Source organism: Solea senegalensis, unplaced genomic scaffold, assembly GCF_019176455.1.
Source record: "Solea senegalensis isolate Sse05_10M unplaced genomic scaffold, IFAPA_SoseM_1 scf7180000014146, whole genome shotgun sequence".
Taxonomy (NCBI): Eukaryota; Metazoa; Chordata; class Actinopteri; order Pleuronectiformes; family Soleidae; genus Solea; species Solea senegalensis.
In genome coordinates, this window is record NW_025320975.1 from 50,928 (window position 1) to 65,631 (window position 14,704).

General features: G+C 42.2%; 1 protein-coding gene across 1 annotated transcript in view; it reads left to right on the forward strand.

The window, feature by feature from the left end:
- The window catches only part of neurl1aa (neuralized E3 ubiquitin protein ligase 1Aa), a 43,416-nt gene extending 31,603 nt beyond the window's left edge, over positions 1 to 11,813 (forward strand). The window contains exons 5-6 of the mRNA XM_044016088.1: positions 7,704 to 7,853; positions 9,293 to 11,813. Coding sequence (XP_043872023.1) covers positions 7,704 to 7,853; positions 9,293 to 9,534 — 392 coding nt within the window. The 3' untranslated portion in view covers positions 9,535 to 11,813. The remainder of the gene's footprint in view (positions 1 to 7,703; positions 7,854 to 9,292) is intronic.
- The last annotated feature ends 2,891 nt before the right edge of the window (positions 11,814 to 14,704 follow it).

Here is a 14,704-nt window from a genome sequence, read left to right on the forward strand (position 1 = left end):
ACCATCATCACTTTCTCTGTAAACATGGCTGCCAGTGGGGAGACTAAAGTCTACACCAGCTTAAGTCTTTTTTTTCCAGCCTGTGTGGACACAGGAGCTGCTGTTCTACTGTGGAGTCAGTAGGCAGGAGGCTGTGGGATCTACACAAACTGTAGTTTCCAGCTGGAAAAGGCAGTCTAACAGCTCTTCATGATCATTTTTCAACTGCAAAGCCATTTCCTGAAGCTCAAGCACGGTGTTTTCTTTTCCATCCTCAAGCACACATGCCCTGTACATGTGTACACATGTGTACATGCATGGAGGTGAGGAATGATTGTGTCCTCCTTCCAAATCAGCTCCTCTGTCTCTTAAGATTATATCTCCACCACAGACACAGAGAGACTATTAACTTTTAATGCAACCTTAAACTTATACCTTTGTGAGCTGCTTTATCTCTCATTTAAACACACACACACACACACTGAGTGTGCTGTTGTTGTAATAGGACAGCAGATTCCTTCGCTTTTTCATGTCACATTGTAATCTATGACTGGCACAAGCCTGCAGGCTGCTGTCAAATGTGATCCTTACACACGCAAACATACTGTTTTAACCCCCGCCCTCCCCGTTGCTGGCCCCACCCATTTCTCTTGTCACATACTCTGCATAGCTGCCATGCTTGAAAGGAAGAGGCTCCCTCCAAACATGTGCTAAAGATGGATGGATGGTTGGCTGATTAAATGGACGTGTAGAAGGAGAGAGTAGTAGAGATGTGGCCACAGCGTTGCATCATCGCTTTCACAGCTGTTCACGCAGCTCGATTTAATGTCGTAGTGAACAGGCGGGATCAAGGCCGGGCACAGCTGCCCCGGGCAGGAGCTGAGCGGCTGCCAGGGGGATTAACGGGGGGGGTGGACTCATGCTACAGACTGGAGTATTTTCAACCTTGATGTATAATTTAGGAACATTTACTCCGGGTGATTTTGATGGAAACACGCAAATGTTTTTCAAAATCCCGGGTAAATGAGAAAAGTTCCTGTGGTGAAAAAAGGCTTCTGAGTTCATTTAAAACATGGTTGTCTGTTATATGTAATAAGCGAACTATTTCACACGTTGTCATTGAAAGGGACTATGATCACCAAACAACCACATTTACAACACGACTGTGAGTACTGAACATACAGGTCTTTGAACACAGCACACTGTGAGAATAATTTGACTGCATGAGGAACCACACTAAGAAAACCTCACTGCAGATAACTGAGAATTATGCAAAATTAAGATAATGCCTGTGGACTCTGGGCCTGGTATGGATTCTATTTGAATGTTGGATGAGAGGTAAAGTGTGTTAGCTGGTGATGAAGAGGCGATGTGTCCGTGTCATGTGGTCAGTGTTTACTCATACTTGTAGCTGTTGTTGTATCTATACATAGACAAAGGGTTCACCGTCTCACACGTACTGTATGAAGAAGGACAATGCAGCCTCCCCTGCTCAAAATGTACTCACTCAACACCAGTGCCCTAAGTGACCTCGTACGTCACGTTACACACACTGTGGATACTGTACATATCATTTACACTCCTCAAGGCACCAGTGCAACCCCTGGGGGTTGTCAAGGACCACATCAAAGCAGTCCCAATGAGCCACATTCAGAGGTAGTTTAAGGATTCCTGAGCTGCATGAACGCTATCTGTCCTCAGAGCGAATAGAGACCCCCTCCTTATCTTACAGCAGTAGTTTCAGTTTCATCGCTCCTATCTAAATTTATTTACAGCCACTGGCACAATTGAGACTTATGTCATGTTACATCACTGTGACTGGAGCTTTGATTCACCCTTGGCTCCTATTTCTCCCTCACTGTCACTCATGCACAGTGCATTCCCAGGTGCACACGTGCACACGCAGATACGTTGACATCTAATACAGCTGCACAGTCAGACTCTGTCTGTGTGTATTTAGGGCGCATCCCTATGCACAACAAATAAGTGAACTCTGGTCTGCCTAAAAAAGACTACAAAGCATGGCATTGTGGGTACAACACAATGAGAACAGCATGTAGAATGATAGCCGGGAGAAACATGGAGTGAGAACAAGGTCAAATCTCTGATAAAAATATGATTGGACGAAAATATATCACAACTGATTGTGAACGCCTACAAGAACAACAACGTTTTTAAACTAATTAGCTCCATGTGTTGCTCTTATGTGCCAGAAGTTGCCCTGCATTAACCAATAGATGAGCGACTTTTTCTCGTCTTCTCCTTCAGTAATTCTTGATGCAGCGAAAATACAGTGTATTTAAACTTACTTATAATCTGCTTTGCACATACAAATATTGCAATACTACATATTAAAAATAATAACTGTGCATATATGTTTCACATAGCACATATCACACACATTGATTGTAGAAGACCTGCAGAATTAGGTTGAAATGAATATTACATGATGTGCTAGTCCTGCTTCATAGATTTTTAGAATTACACTTATGAAACTAAATGATTAAAAATAGTAATTCAGTTTTAAGACCAATTACAACAAAATTGTGTGGTAAAGTTCACACACAGCAGTCAAACTGTAGACATGAAAGTAAGCTAAATGAAGCCTGGTTACTTCCCATGTAATGTCTCACGTGTGTGTTTGTGACCACGTTTTCTTCAAGATTCAAGATTCAAGATTACTTTATTGTCATACCAACACACATTAGATATGAGGTCAGAATGAAAATCAGTCTCTCCAGAACCCGGTCGGCCCAGCAATAAGAAAGAAGAACCAACAGTTTAACTTAACAAAATATAAATTTTAAAAAGTTTAAAGTTTAGACCTCTGGAGGTAAGGTGCTGTGCAAAAAGAATTTTGTGCAAGGGTGGTGTACGGTACTGGGGGCATGTGCGCGGGGCAGCAAGGCAATGGGGGCTACAGAGAGTTCAGGAGTCTGACAGCTCCAGGGTAGAAGCTGTTCCTCAGTCTCGTAGTCGTGCTCTTGATGCTCCGCAGCCTCCTGCCTGAGGGGAGGGGGGTGAACAGTGTGTGTGCTGGGTGTGTGGGATCTCTCATGATGCAGGTGGCCCTTTTCCTGCATCTGGAGGTGAAGATGTGTTCTTGAAGAGACAGTGACATCTCCGTCACTGCTCACATGTACTGTGATCTCACCGTGCTGTGTACGTCCCACACCACACGAAATACAGTGCAGTGATGGAAAGTCTTTGCAGTCAGAGATTCTGTGACTCTAAAAGTCATGTAGTGTGAAATTGGCTTCACACACCAGACGACTCTGGTTTCACATTTGTGCAGGAGAGAGTCACCATGCTCTTGACAGAAGGCTTCAGAGAATGTAATTTAAGTCTGGAGTGTATTTGAAGACCTTTCTCATTTTGCCACTGACCTCTTTGCAGTGAACTGTTAGAACAGTGGTCACAAGCACAGTACACGCGGGCATCGAGACACCCACAGCACAGTTACAAAAAAAGAAAACAATGGGGCAATGGTGAGTCAGTGGTAGAGTGAGTTGTCTGTCAACTAGAAGGTTATTGGTTTGATTCTCGGCATGCCAAGACACATAACCCTACTTTGCTCCTGATGACTGTGCGGGCAGTGTGTGGATTGGTATGAAAGATGTGTGATATATGCTCTGTACATACTGTAGTTGCATTCATAGTGAGAATGGGTGAATGGCAAAAAGTCTAGTGTAAACTAAAAATTGGATGACTTCCTCAGCTGTTGCAGCCTCTGACTGACTGTGTCAGAATTCAGAAAGAAGTCAGAATTCTAAACAGGTGATAATGACAATATCAAAGTCAAAGTGTACTTTATTGTCAGTCAGACTATGCAATTAGTGAAAGTAATTTACATAGATGATCAAAATTGTGTTTCCCCCATGCTCTAAATGTGCAGTAAAAGACAAACACATATGACATATAACACACACACACATAACATATGACACTCACAGATAACATAACCAATATAACTTAATAGTGCAACAACAAGTAACATAATAGTGCAAAAATAGACTGTTCACAGTGTAGAGCAGGGGTCGGGAACCTTTTTGACTCTGAGAGCCATGAAAGCAAAATATTTGCAAATTTATTTCAGTGAGAGCCATATAATATATTTTAAGACTGAATTTAACTAAATGTGAGTATAATAAGCCTCTGAATTTATTCTTTTAAATAATGTTGTTATAATACTCACCATTAATGCGACTTCTGGTTCTTGTGGACCCTTTTATTGGCAGAACAGCAAGACTTTCTTCGCGCAGTGTGTCACCAGCAGCATATCTTGCAATCACACTGAACTGCGACAAATGACTTACGTCTGTTGACTCATCCAAAGCCAGGGAATAGAACGGTGCTGCATTTATGTCATTCACTTGCGTTTCCTCCACTTCCAAAATCGATGGATGGATTATTTATCTGAAAAGCCGAAATCTGCAAGCCAGATGCAATCATCAAAAGAGCCACACCTGGCTCGCGAGCCATAGGTTCCCTACCCCTGGTGTAGAGGTATAATAATGCAGAGTGTAGTATAGCAGCATGGAGATACATATTGTAGAAATGAATGTTATTATGCATAGATATTGAGTTTTAACATTCAGTTGGTCATTATGAGTACTGATCATGGAGTTATTCTTGAGGTAGAAAGGAGAAGAGTTTGTGTGCAGGGTGAGTGGGGTGTTCGGTGATGTTGGTGGCTCTCTTGAGGCAGTGGGACGGGTACAGGTCTTTGATGGATGGTTGGGCTGATCTGGTAATCTTCTCTGCTGTCCTCACCACCCTTTGTATGGCCTTCTGGTCAGCGACAGAGCAGTTGCCGTACCTGACTGAGAGGCTGCTGGTGAGGATGCTCTCAATGGCACCTTTTTAAAAGGTGGTGAGTGCAGAAAGTTCCATCCTGCAAAGGAAATGGAGGTGTTGTTGTGCCTTCTTGACTAGGGAGGTGGTGTTCGTAGACCAAGTCAGATCATCTGAAATATGCACTCCCAGGAATTTGGTGCTTTTCACAGACTCCGCAGCACTGCCAGTGATGGTGAATGGGGTGTGTGGCCTGTGTTTCTTCCTAAAGTCTACAGTTATTTCTTTTGTTTTGTCCACATTTAGTTGAAGGTCATTGATGTCACACAGTGGATAAGCAGTTTTACCTCCTCTCTGTAGGCTGAGTCGTCATCATTACTGATGAGGCCCACTGTTGTGTCATCTGCGAACTTGATGATGTGGTTCAAATTGTATCTGGCACAACAGTCATTTGTCATCAGCGTGAACAGGAGGGGGCTCAACACACAACCCTGGGGGAACCTAGTGTTCATCTCTGAGGAGTTTTTGTGGAATCTTACTGTCTGTGGTCTGTCGGTAAAAAAGTCCAGTAACCAGTTGCATAGTGAGGTGCTGATGCCTATTTCGCTGAGTTTATTCACCAGGTGTTGGGGGATGACTGTGTTGAATGCGGAGCTGAAGTCGATGAACATCCGTGCAGAACTATTTTTGCTTTCCAGATGAGCCAGGTATAGATGGAGGGCTGTTGCTATGGCATCATCAGTGGAACATTTGGGACGGTAAACTGGAATGGGTCAAGTGTAGTGGGGAGACTGGATGTTATATGGGCCTTGACCAACCTTTCAAAGCACTTCATCATGATGGGAGTAAGTGCTATGGGCCGGTAGTCATTCACTGTTTCTTTGTTAGTGGTATGATGGTGGTGGCTTTGAAGCATGCTGGTATGATGGCTTGGCTCAGAGAGGTGTTATAAATGTCCGTGAGAACATCTGTGAGTTGGTCAGCACAGTCTCTTAGCACACGCCCCGGGATATATTGTTGGGACCTGCAGCTTTCCTGGGGTTCACCTTGAGTAGGGTCCGCCGCACGTCAGCTGGGTCCAGGTGAAGTCATTATTTACCTTAAACCGCCTGAAGAAAGTGTTAAGTGTGTTGAGGAAGTCTATGTTGTCGTCACAAGGAGGGGGTGTTGGCTTGTAGTCGGTGACTGACTGGATGACTTGCCACAGGCGCCTGGGGTCCTTTGTGCCTGTGGTATGCTTGGATTTTCTGTCCATAGGCACGTTTGGCTATTCTCACTCCCCAGTTCAAGTTGGCCCTGGCAGATCTAAGTGTGTCTTTGTTTTTGGACTTGAAGGTGGCATTCCGTGCCCCCAGGAGCTCACGCACCTCCCTAGTGAATCAGGGTTTGTCATTTGCTCTTGTGGTGATGTTTTTAACAGTCACATCTTCCATGCATTTGGATATATATCCAGACAGAGATTCGGTATATTCTGTTAAATTAACATGTTGGTCGATGGTGGCAGCCTTTCTAAAAAGAGACCAGTCTGTGCGGTCAAAACAGTCCTGGAGGGCTGATGTGGCTTCCTCTGGCCATGCTCTGATCTGCTTCACAGACGGCTTGTTCCTGGTCAGTAACGATCTGTAAAATGTAATTAGCATAAAAGAGAGATGGTTCTCTCAGCTCTGAATGCCTGTTTGTGTTGGTGTAGACCTGGTCAAGAGTGTTCTCCCCCCTGGTCGCAAAGTTCAAATATTGGTAGTAATGTGCTAGTACTGTCTTCAGTTTGGCTGAGCCCAAAACTTTGATTAGAGTTCTGCATTGAGCTGACAGACTGATACAATGTAGACAGTGCCTCCTTTGTTTTGCACTGGGTGGAATGTACACACCTGAGATGCTGATAGATGTAAATTGTCTCAGCATGTAGAATGGTCGGCATTTAAGTGTAAGAAATTCAATGTCCTCAGAACAGTGGCTTGAAACAATTGGAGTTTGTACACCAGTTGTTATACATACACCACCACCCCAAGATTCACCGCTAAGAGCATGACTCCTGTCCGCCTGGAATGTAATAAGTCTGTCCACGGTGTTATTGCGACTCTCTGTGAGGATGATGGCTTGCAGTCTCTCACCTTTCTTTGTGTAATTAAATCCAGTCTGAGGTAGTTTATTTTGTTTTTACAGTGAACAAACGTTGGATAGCAGAATAGAAGGAAGTGCTGTGTGGGTTAGCTTTTAGCCTGGCGCTGACACCCGCTCGACTGCCCCGCTTGCTGGGTCTAGCCTACCGATTGCAACGCATGCTAGGTCTCTCTTGCCGCTTGCACATATTTAACATAAAACGCACATTGCTATCGGGAGCTGGAGTGTCCACTGCCATAATCAGTTTTCATTTAGAGTAGAGTATTATTTATAATATAATAATATTACTACTAATAAACATCCATAGTAAAAATTAGTATCACTCCATGACTTAAGCTGGAGTTAAAATGCTCACCACTGATGTTGATTTTAATGTATGATTTTAGATTGAACATACGTGTATGAACAGTGTGATTCTTGCTACCAAACAGTAACATACGGTGAGTATGAAGTCTGTGTGATGTATTCTAACACTATCAAATCAGTCAATGCAGTGCAATGTGAACAGTTCCAGGTTTGACAACATGAAAGCTACAGGAGAATATAAGCATTCTAAGGGGCAATGGTGGCTCAGCGGTGAAATAAGTTAATTTATATTATTCTGGGATTGTAGTCCTCTGAATCACTCTCTACCTTTCAGCCAGCTCTCAGTCTGCGGTCCTGGTTTTAAGGTTAGGAGGTTGGTGACCCCATGATAGATGATGTGATACAGTTTAGCATGTTCTCCAGAAATCTGTGATCTTGTCTTCTGAGGTAATTTTAGCATCAGTTTCACCCAAAGTAACCCCCACATTTTTGTCTACTTTTAGGCTCCACTCATGCCGGAGATCCACAGGCCACGTCAAACCCCAGTTCACCCTCCTCCTCCCCACACACGCCCAGCGCTCTGGGCAGTGGCAGCTCTGATCCTGTCCTGAATGGAGGCCTGTGCTCTGCTGCTTACTGCAGCTCTGCGGGGGGTAGGTACACCCAGTTAGCAAGCAGCTACTACAAAGGCAGACGCCAACACCACACTTGGGACTGAATGGAAGTCATTATGGGACAGTGAGCAGTACTTCAGAATAATGGCCAACACTTCAGTCTCCCACTGGTGCTGATGCAGGAATAATGTTGGGCAGGTGCCGTTGTGTCACATGGTTTTGTTAGGTAAATGTACCTCTCCTCTGAGATGAGTTCAGGAAAAACGGCTGCTTTTTAAGCCGGATAATCAACTGTCATCAAGTTTCACTTGGGTCTCATTTTATTTATTCAAGCAGATGCAATTGTCATGACAGCTGGAGGGGTATTTCTGTATATTAATATTCATTTGTACAGTCTCAATCAAATCTGTGTCTCCTGTGACTGTGGTCAGACCTCACCTCCCTGCTCAGTATTGATATTGTTGGTTCCTTTCTAGTCATGGCAGATTTGAGCAAGTATTACTCAAATCCATGGTTTCCATGATGACTCCACCCATGCTTGGTCACATGGACTTCTCATGTGAAGTCCATGTTACTGAAACCATAAGGAACCTGCACAATTTGCCCACTTTAAAAGCCCATGCCCACTTAGTACCTACTTAGTGCCCAGGTACACTGGATGTACCTGGGCACTCCATAGGTTTTCAATGTTGTTCAGGTCTGGAGATTGGGCTGGCCATGACAGGGTCATGACTTGGTGGTCCTTCATCCACCCCTTGATTGAGCTGGTTGTGTGACATGAAGCATTGTCCTGCTGGAAAAACAAATACTCAAGAGTTGTGGAACATTTTCAGAGCAGATAACTTCTTCCCAGGATAACCTTGTATGTGGTTTGATTCATGTGCCCTTCACAAAGACAAATCTGTCCAATTCCAGTCTTGCTGAAGCACCCCCAGACCATCGCCGATCCTCCACCAAATTTCACAGAGACATGGAGAGACCTCTCCAGCTCTCTGTCTAACCATTGAGAAGTGGACTCATCAGAGAAGATGACCTTTCTCCAGTCCTCTGTGGTCCAATCCTTTTGGTCTTTTCCAAAACTTAGCCTGCCTCTCCTTTGCTTCTCATCGGTGAAGGGCTTTTTTATAGCTTTACATGACTTGAGCCCTGCCCCTAGGAGCCGGTTTTGAACTGTTCTTGCCATGTTATTTTTTGATTGCAATTACTTTTGAAGTACTACAAACACTGTTTTTGCCATTTTACACTTTTCTTTGAGATTTGGTTCAGATGATCACCTAATCAGTACTTTTCAACAGAACCTGGGATGGAATGGCTGTCAAACATGTGAAGATGCTAATTTTTCTCTTAATTTTTTCCAGAGCTATATATGTACATACAGTATATGATTACTATAACATTTTATACCAATGCAGCTGCTTCAAGATAGTTGTATATGCTATCATGTTGGTATTGTTTTGACCACTTTTTTTCTGTTACAGGTACAACCCCGAGTTCACCAATCAGCCTCCCCAAGTCTCCTACATTCCCATCAGGCCGTGGGCCTTGGTCTGATGAGTGCTCCATCTGTTATGAGAACACGGTGGACACAGTCATCTACGCCTGTGGACACATGTGTCTGTGCTACACCTGTGGCCTCAAACTCAAGAAGATGTCCAACGCCTGCTGTCCCATCTGCAGGAGACAGATCAAAGACATTATTAAGACCTACCGCAGCACGTAAGGTGGTGACGGCCTCAGGAGTCAAGGACGGACATGCCCAAGTAAACTCAGTATGAACTCTGTAACTTTGATTTGTTATTTTCATACAATTATTGTATTGTATATTGGATTTGTTTCATGACCTTTTTCCAAAGCTGGTACGGCTTCATTGAGGTCTCTTTGACTTCAGAGTCATCGTTACAGCCTCAGTATGGAGGCAGCACTTGAAGTGGCCATTAGTTTGGCTCAGAACTGTATTGCCTGAGGTGTTTGCTCTCTCCTGAGAACTTTAAATACTTTTTTGAGCCATATTGTAAAAAAAAAAATCCAGGATGAAGACCCATTTGCACCAAAGCAGCTGAGTCTCTTTTGGGCTGAATGTCTTGATAACGGCTCTCTGTGTGGGTGAGTGAAGAATATCGTCATCCCGGTGGCTATTTGTGACTACAGCAGTCGATAAAAAGCACAGCTGCAGCAGGTGATGGGCTCAGGATGTCACAACTTGTGTCTGTGTGTTACTGAGCATTGGTTTGGCTTCGTACTGATGGATTTCTTTAATCGTCATGGTGATTTTATAGTAAGTGATGTGACTAGAGATGCAAGGTGGTAGGAATGTAACACCTGTTGTACTTATAATCTAATGTACCTTTATGGTACTATTGCGAAAGTCAGTAGTTGCTATATTGTTGTGCTAGCTAGCTAGCTGCTTGCTCTGCAGTGTAACATGTTGACTGAAATCAGCGCCGTCCTCTCAGAAACGCCCCTTTACAGATAAGAGAGGACAAAGACATTCACGTGGTCAAACTATCCAACACTCTTTTGTCCAGCAGAAGCAGCAGCTCCTAACTCCTGAAAGGAAACAGGAAGTTGAAAAACAGCAGTTATTTGAATTCTCCTCAGGGCCGATCGTATGTGAATATTTTCCAGAATTCAGCCTGGTGCACTGTGATCACTCAAGACAAACAAACAGATCCTCAAAAAACAGCTCACATACGCAACTTAGTCAAAGGATTGTTGCCATGGCTTCAGGAAGCCACCACAGACATGACTCAACCTCCTGCCTTAATCGTACCCACCCCCATGCAGTCACAAAATGTTCACACAGACGTGAAAAAGCACACTGATTTCTAGCTATTTTTATAACACAAATCAATGACATTTAGATATTACACTGTAGAAAAGTATTTGTGACAAGACTTTCACCAGCAAAACAGACTCTACATGAATCCAGTCAGGGGCAGAAGGGGGTTTTCAAAAGCTCATATTTTCAATATTAGTAAGATTCCTTTAATTCTAGTATACAATATTATGACACATCCCACCCACTAATTTCACATGTATGTTCTACAGTTCAGCAGTGAAGCCATAGCTTATGACATACTCGAGCTGAGAGTCCACTTTTCTTTTCTAATGACCTTGTTCTTCATTGTGTAGATAATCAAACGAATGGGGCTCAAACTCTTGCTGCTATGAACGCTGACACACATCCCTTCTCCCACATTACTGTTTGATTACGCTACTGCTTGAAGTGTTAATTCACATTTGAATGTTAACTTATGTATTTAAAATCATTTTTATCAGTGTGATCAACTTGGGGAAAAAGTAAAAAAAAAACAAAAAAACTTTTGTCTGTGTTTTGTTTTTGGATCAATAGTCGTCATCATTCTAAGATTATTTTTTTATTTTTTTTTTTTTTAGTTTATTCAAAACCACAAGTTTCTAAATGTATTATTGTGTCCTAACAGTGAGAACACGGAGGCTTTTTTCTTCTGCCTGGCGATGTTGATAGATATTGCAGTACACAATCGAGACCTTGTTTATTTCGGGTGAGAAATATAAACTTGTGGTTGTGTTTACAATCCCTGATTTGTAGGTCTTTCTTTAATATTTTGTAAGGTATCTTTTTGTGTGTTAGGAAGCCCCTTTACCCTGCTCTGTACTTATAGGGTGTATCATGATATAGACTGAAAGGTTATGGTAAATGTCACTTTATAAAGCTACTGATTGTAATCTTGTAAATGTTTTTGGCCAGTGGCGCTCTCCGAGATTCACCTGTGGCGTGTTTTTATTTTGTGCCGGCAGTTTGACCAAATTGGGGAAAGAATATATATATATATATATTTTGTATAAATGTTATTCCCTTGTGCAAAAGCCTGTTTTTATTTGTATTTTTTTTACTGTAACAGCATCACTTTTTGGTCAACATCATACACCAGGGGTGTCCAAACTACGGCCTGCGGACCGTGAGATGTTATTATTTATGGCCAGGTAGGGACTTGGGGGACTCATCTCATATTATGTTATTTGACCCCACAGGTGGAAAAAAAAACATTTTTTCTTTTCATTTGTTCACTCCTGCATGGCTAAGATTTGGTTACATTACATTTGAAAATTAAATTTTTATCAAACAGTGTTACTGTTAAAAAATAAATAATAAAAAAGCACCATTGACCCCCGGAAATCTTCACATTATCAAATATGGCCCTTGATAAAAAAAGGTTTGGACACCCCTGACATACTAAGTTCACTTCATTACAAGTTACTGTACATTTCTCTTTGATGATGATCTGTAAATGATTTCATACACACATTTTAATCGAGGCCACATTTGTTAATGTTTTGCTTTTATTTGTGTTTTTCCTCCACAAGCTCCTTGAATGTTACTGATCCTGTAATATATTATTTATTTGTCCATGACTGACGTATGGACTGATTCCTCCGAACCTGCTTTTCACATGTGCTTTCTTTCTCCTTCTCTGTGGCCGATCACACGACATACAGCACACACATTTCCATCAGGACCAACAGCAGACCGACGGTTAGTTTTCACATAGATGGGACGAGTGTGTGGACGCGCACTCTGTGTTTGGCTGCAGCGACACAGCAGCAGAAGTTAACCTTGCTCTCCTGTCTTTTCTTCTTCTTCTCTCTCAGTTAAAACAACATGTGATTGTTTGTGAGCTCTGTTCACTGTGAGGTGGATGATTGTGGTTAATAAACTTTCCAGATGTGTTTGAGCTAAATGTATTTGCCTCTTATTTGAAATCACATTTACACACTCTGATACTGTTTCCCAGTTTAACAAGAATTAGAAATGGTTATTTATGTTTTGTTTTCAAAATAACCTCAACAAGATGATTTTGACATAACTGCCTTGATCATAGCTGCTGTGGTGTCTCACTACCAATCCCAGCTGACCTAGGCTACAACGAAAGGCAGGGTACATCCTGGACAGGTCATCAGTCCATCCCAGGGCAAACACACAGAGACACAGTCTAGTTAACATCTGTATGTTTTTGGACTGAAGGAGAAAACTGAAGAACTTGGAGAACATGCAAACCCCACACAGAAAGGCCTGAAACCGGATGTGAACGGATTATCTGCTTGATGTGAGGTAACAGTGCTAGCCACATGGTCCACCGTGTGGCTCAGCAACCAAATAAATGGATGTGAATGGTAAATGGTCTGCATTTATATAGAACTTTTCTAGTCTTGGTGATCACTACGGTTTTGCTCTTCACCCATTCATATGGAGCATCTATGTGCAACTCATTTTTTCCACACTGCTCTCATACACATTGTTTACAGCCAAGGAGCAATGTGGGGTTAAGTGTCTTGAGTCAGTCTACTGCTGAGCTTTACTTAACCCCCAACAAAAAACAAACAACGAAAAAAAAAACTAATCTTTAAATGTGCTCTTACTCTCCGACTGTGTTGGAGATTCATGTAGCGCCTCGTTCATCGAGACGTATCCTCACTGACAGCGTCTGTCTGTGTCTGTGTGTCTGCAGAGGAGCTGATTTACATCACATCCACACAAAAGACCTGAGTAAAGTCATCACAAGGAGACAATCATCCAGAAAAGTCTTGTCACTGTTCACTGTGGGCATCCATTTCTCAGCCAGCGATCATCCGTCAGTGTTAACAGCCAGTGGTATTAGTTATGCTGCATAGAATATAAGAAAAGACAGACCATAATAGAATTTCATTTCAGGAGTCAGTGTCAATGTTTGTACTGTGCAGGTGTATATTCATAAGAAAATGCCTGCGCTCACATGAGGAGGAAGAGGAGGCTGAAGAGGAGGCCGGGACACTGGACCAAGAGAGCCATCTAGTGGGGATTTAGTGTCACAACATTAAATGCCTATCGCTTGTGAAACTTACACAAAGCAAATTTTCATTTCAAGAAGTATAAGTGATGTGATTTGGTTCAAAAAAAAGAGACATTTTCATCTGATTAATCACACATGCTTGAGTTTGAATGGCGCTGTAGTTATTTTCTTATTGTTTTTCTCATGAGGAATTAGCACCAGATTACAGTTTAACGCTCTTTCTGGGAAACGCTGTGGAAAGCTGGGAGGAAATGATGGATCGGATTGAAAAGTGCTGCCTCTTTGTTACTTCTTAATCACATCTTATCAATGTCATCACCTTTCTTCCAGTGTTAAACATAATGTGAGGAGTAAATGCTCATCAGGGACCCAGATCATATATGAATCTGAAGCTGCAGTAATCTATATTTTATATCAACAAACCTATAGAAAAATACCTCTTATTTCCTAAAGCTGATTTACTTTGTTTACAGCAACAAATGAATGAATGCTTGAATAAACTAGAGCATGCCTGCTGTTCTTGCTGCCGATGTCGTCAGGTGCAGGACTTGTGCTGGTAAAGGAGTAACATTTGGGTGGATTGAACCTTTGAGACTTGAAGTATTTAGATAAAGTGGTATTTTATTGGAATCACCCTTTAAAAGAGACTGACTCTAAAGCTGTGAGGATACAAACTGGGCTGGGTTGTGATCATTTCGTCGATCGTCTCCCATTCATGTGTATGTGGAAATTATTTGCAGTTTTTTGCAATTTTTGTCACCATGGTTGCTCGAAACGCTAAGAAAAGTAAAAGCCCGCCATTCTCGTTCAAACTGCACGTTTTGATATAGGATGTGTGGGGGTTTTCTAAAAACTGTCAAATGTTGACATTTTCGTAAATAGTCAAGACGTACAAACCACTACGCCACCAAGTCACTCAGGTCTTATGGTAAAATATCATAGTTTAGAATGTCGTCCAAAATTAGTTTTCCTAAACTCTAATATTTTTTTTTACTCATTTTGGACGACAAACTATACTATGACGTTTTTGACTGATTTTGGACGACATACTATACTATGACGTTTTTGACTGATTTTGGA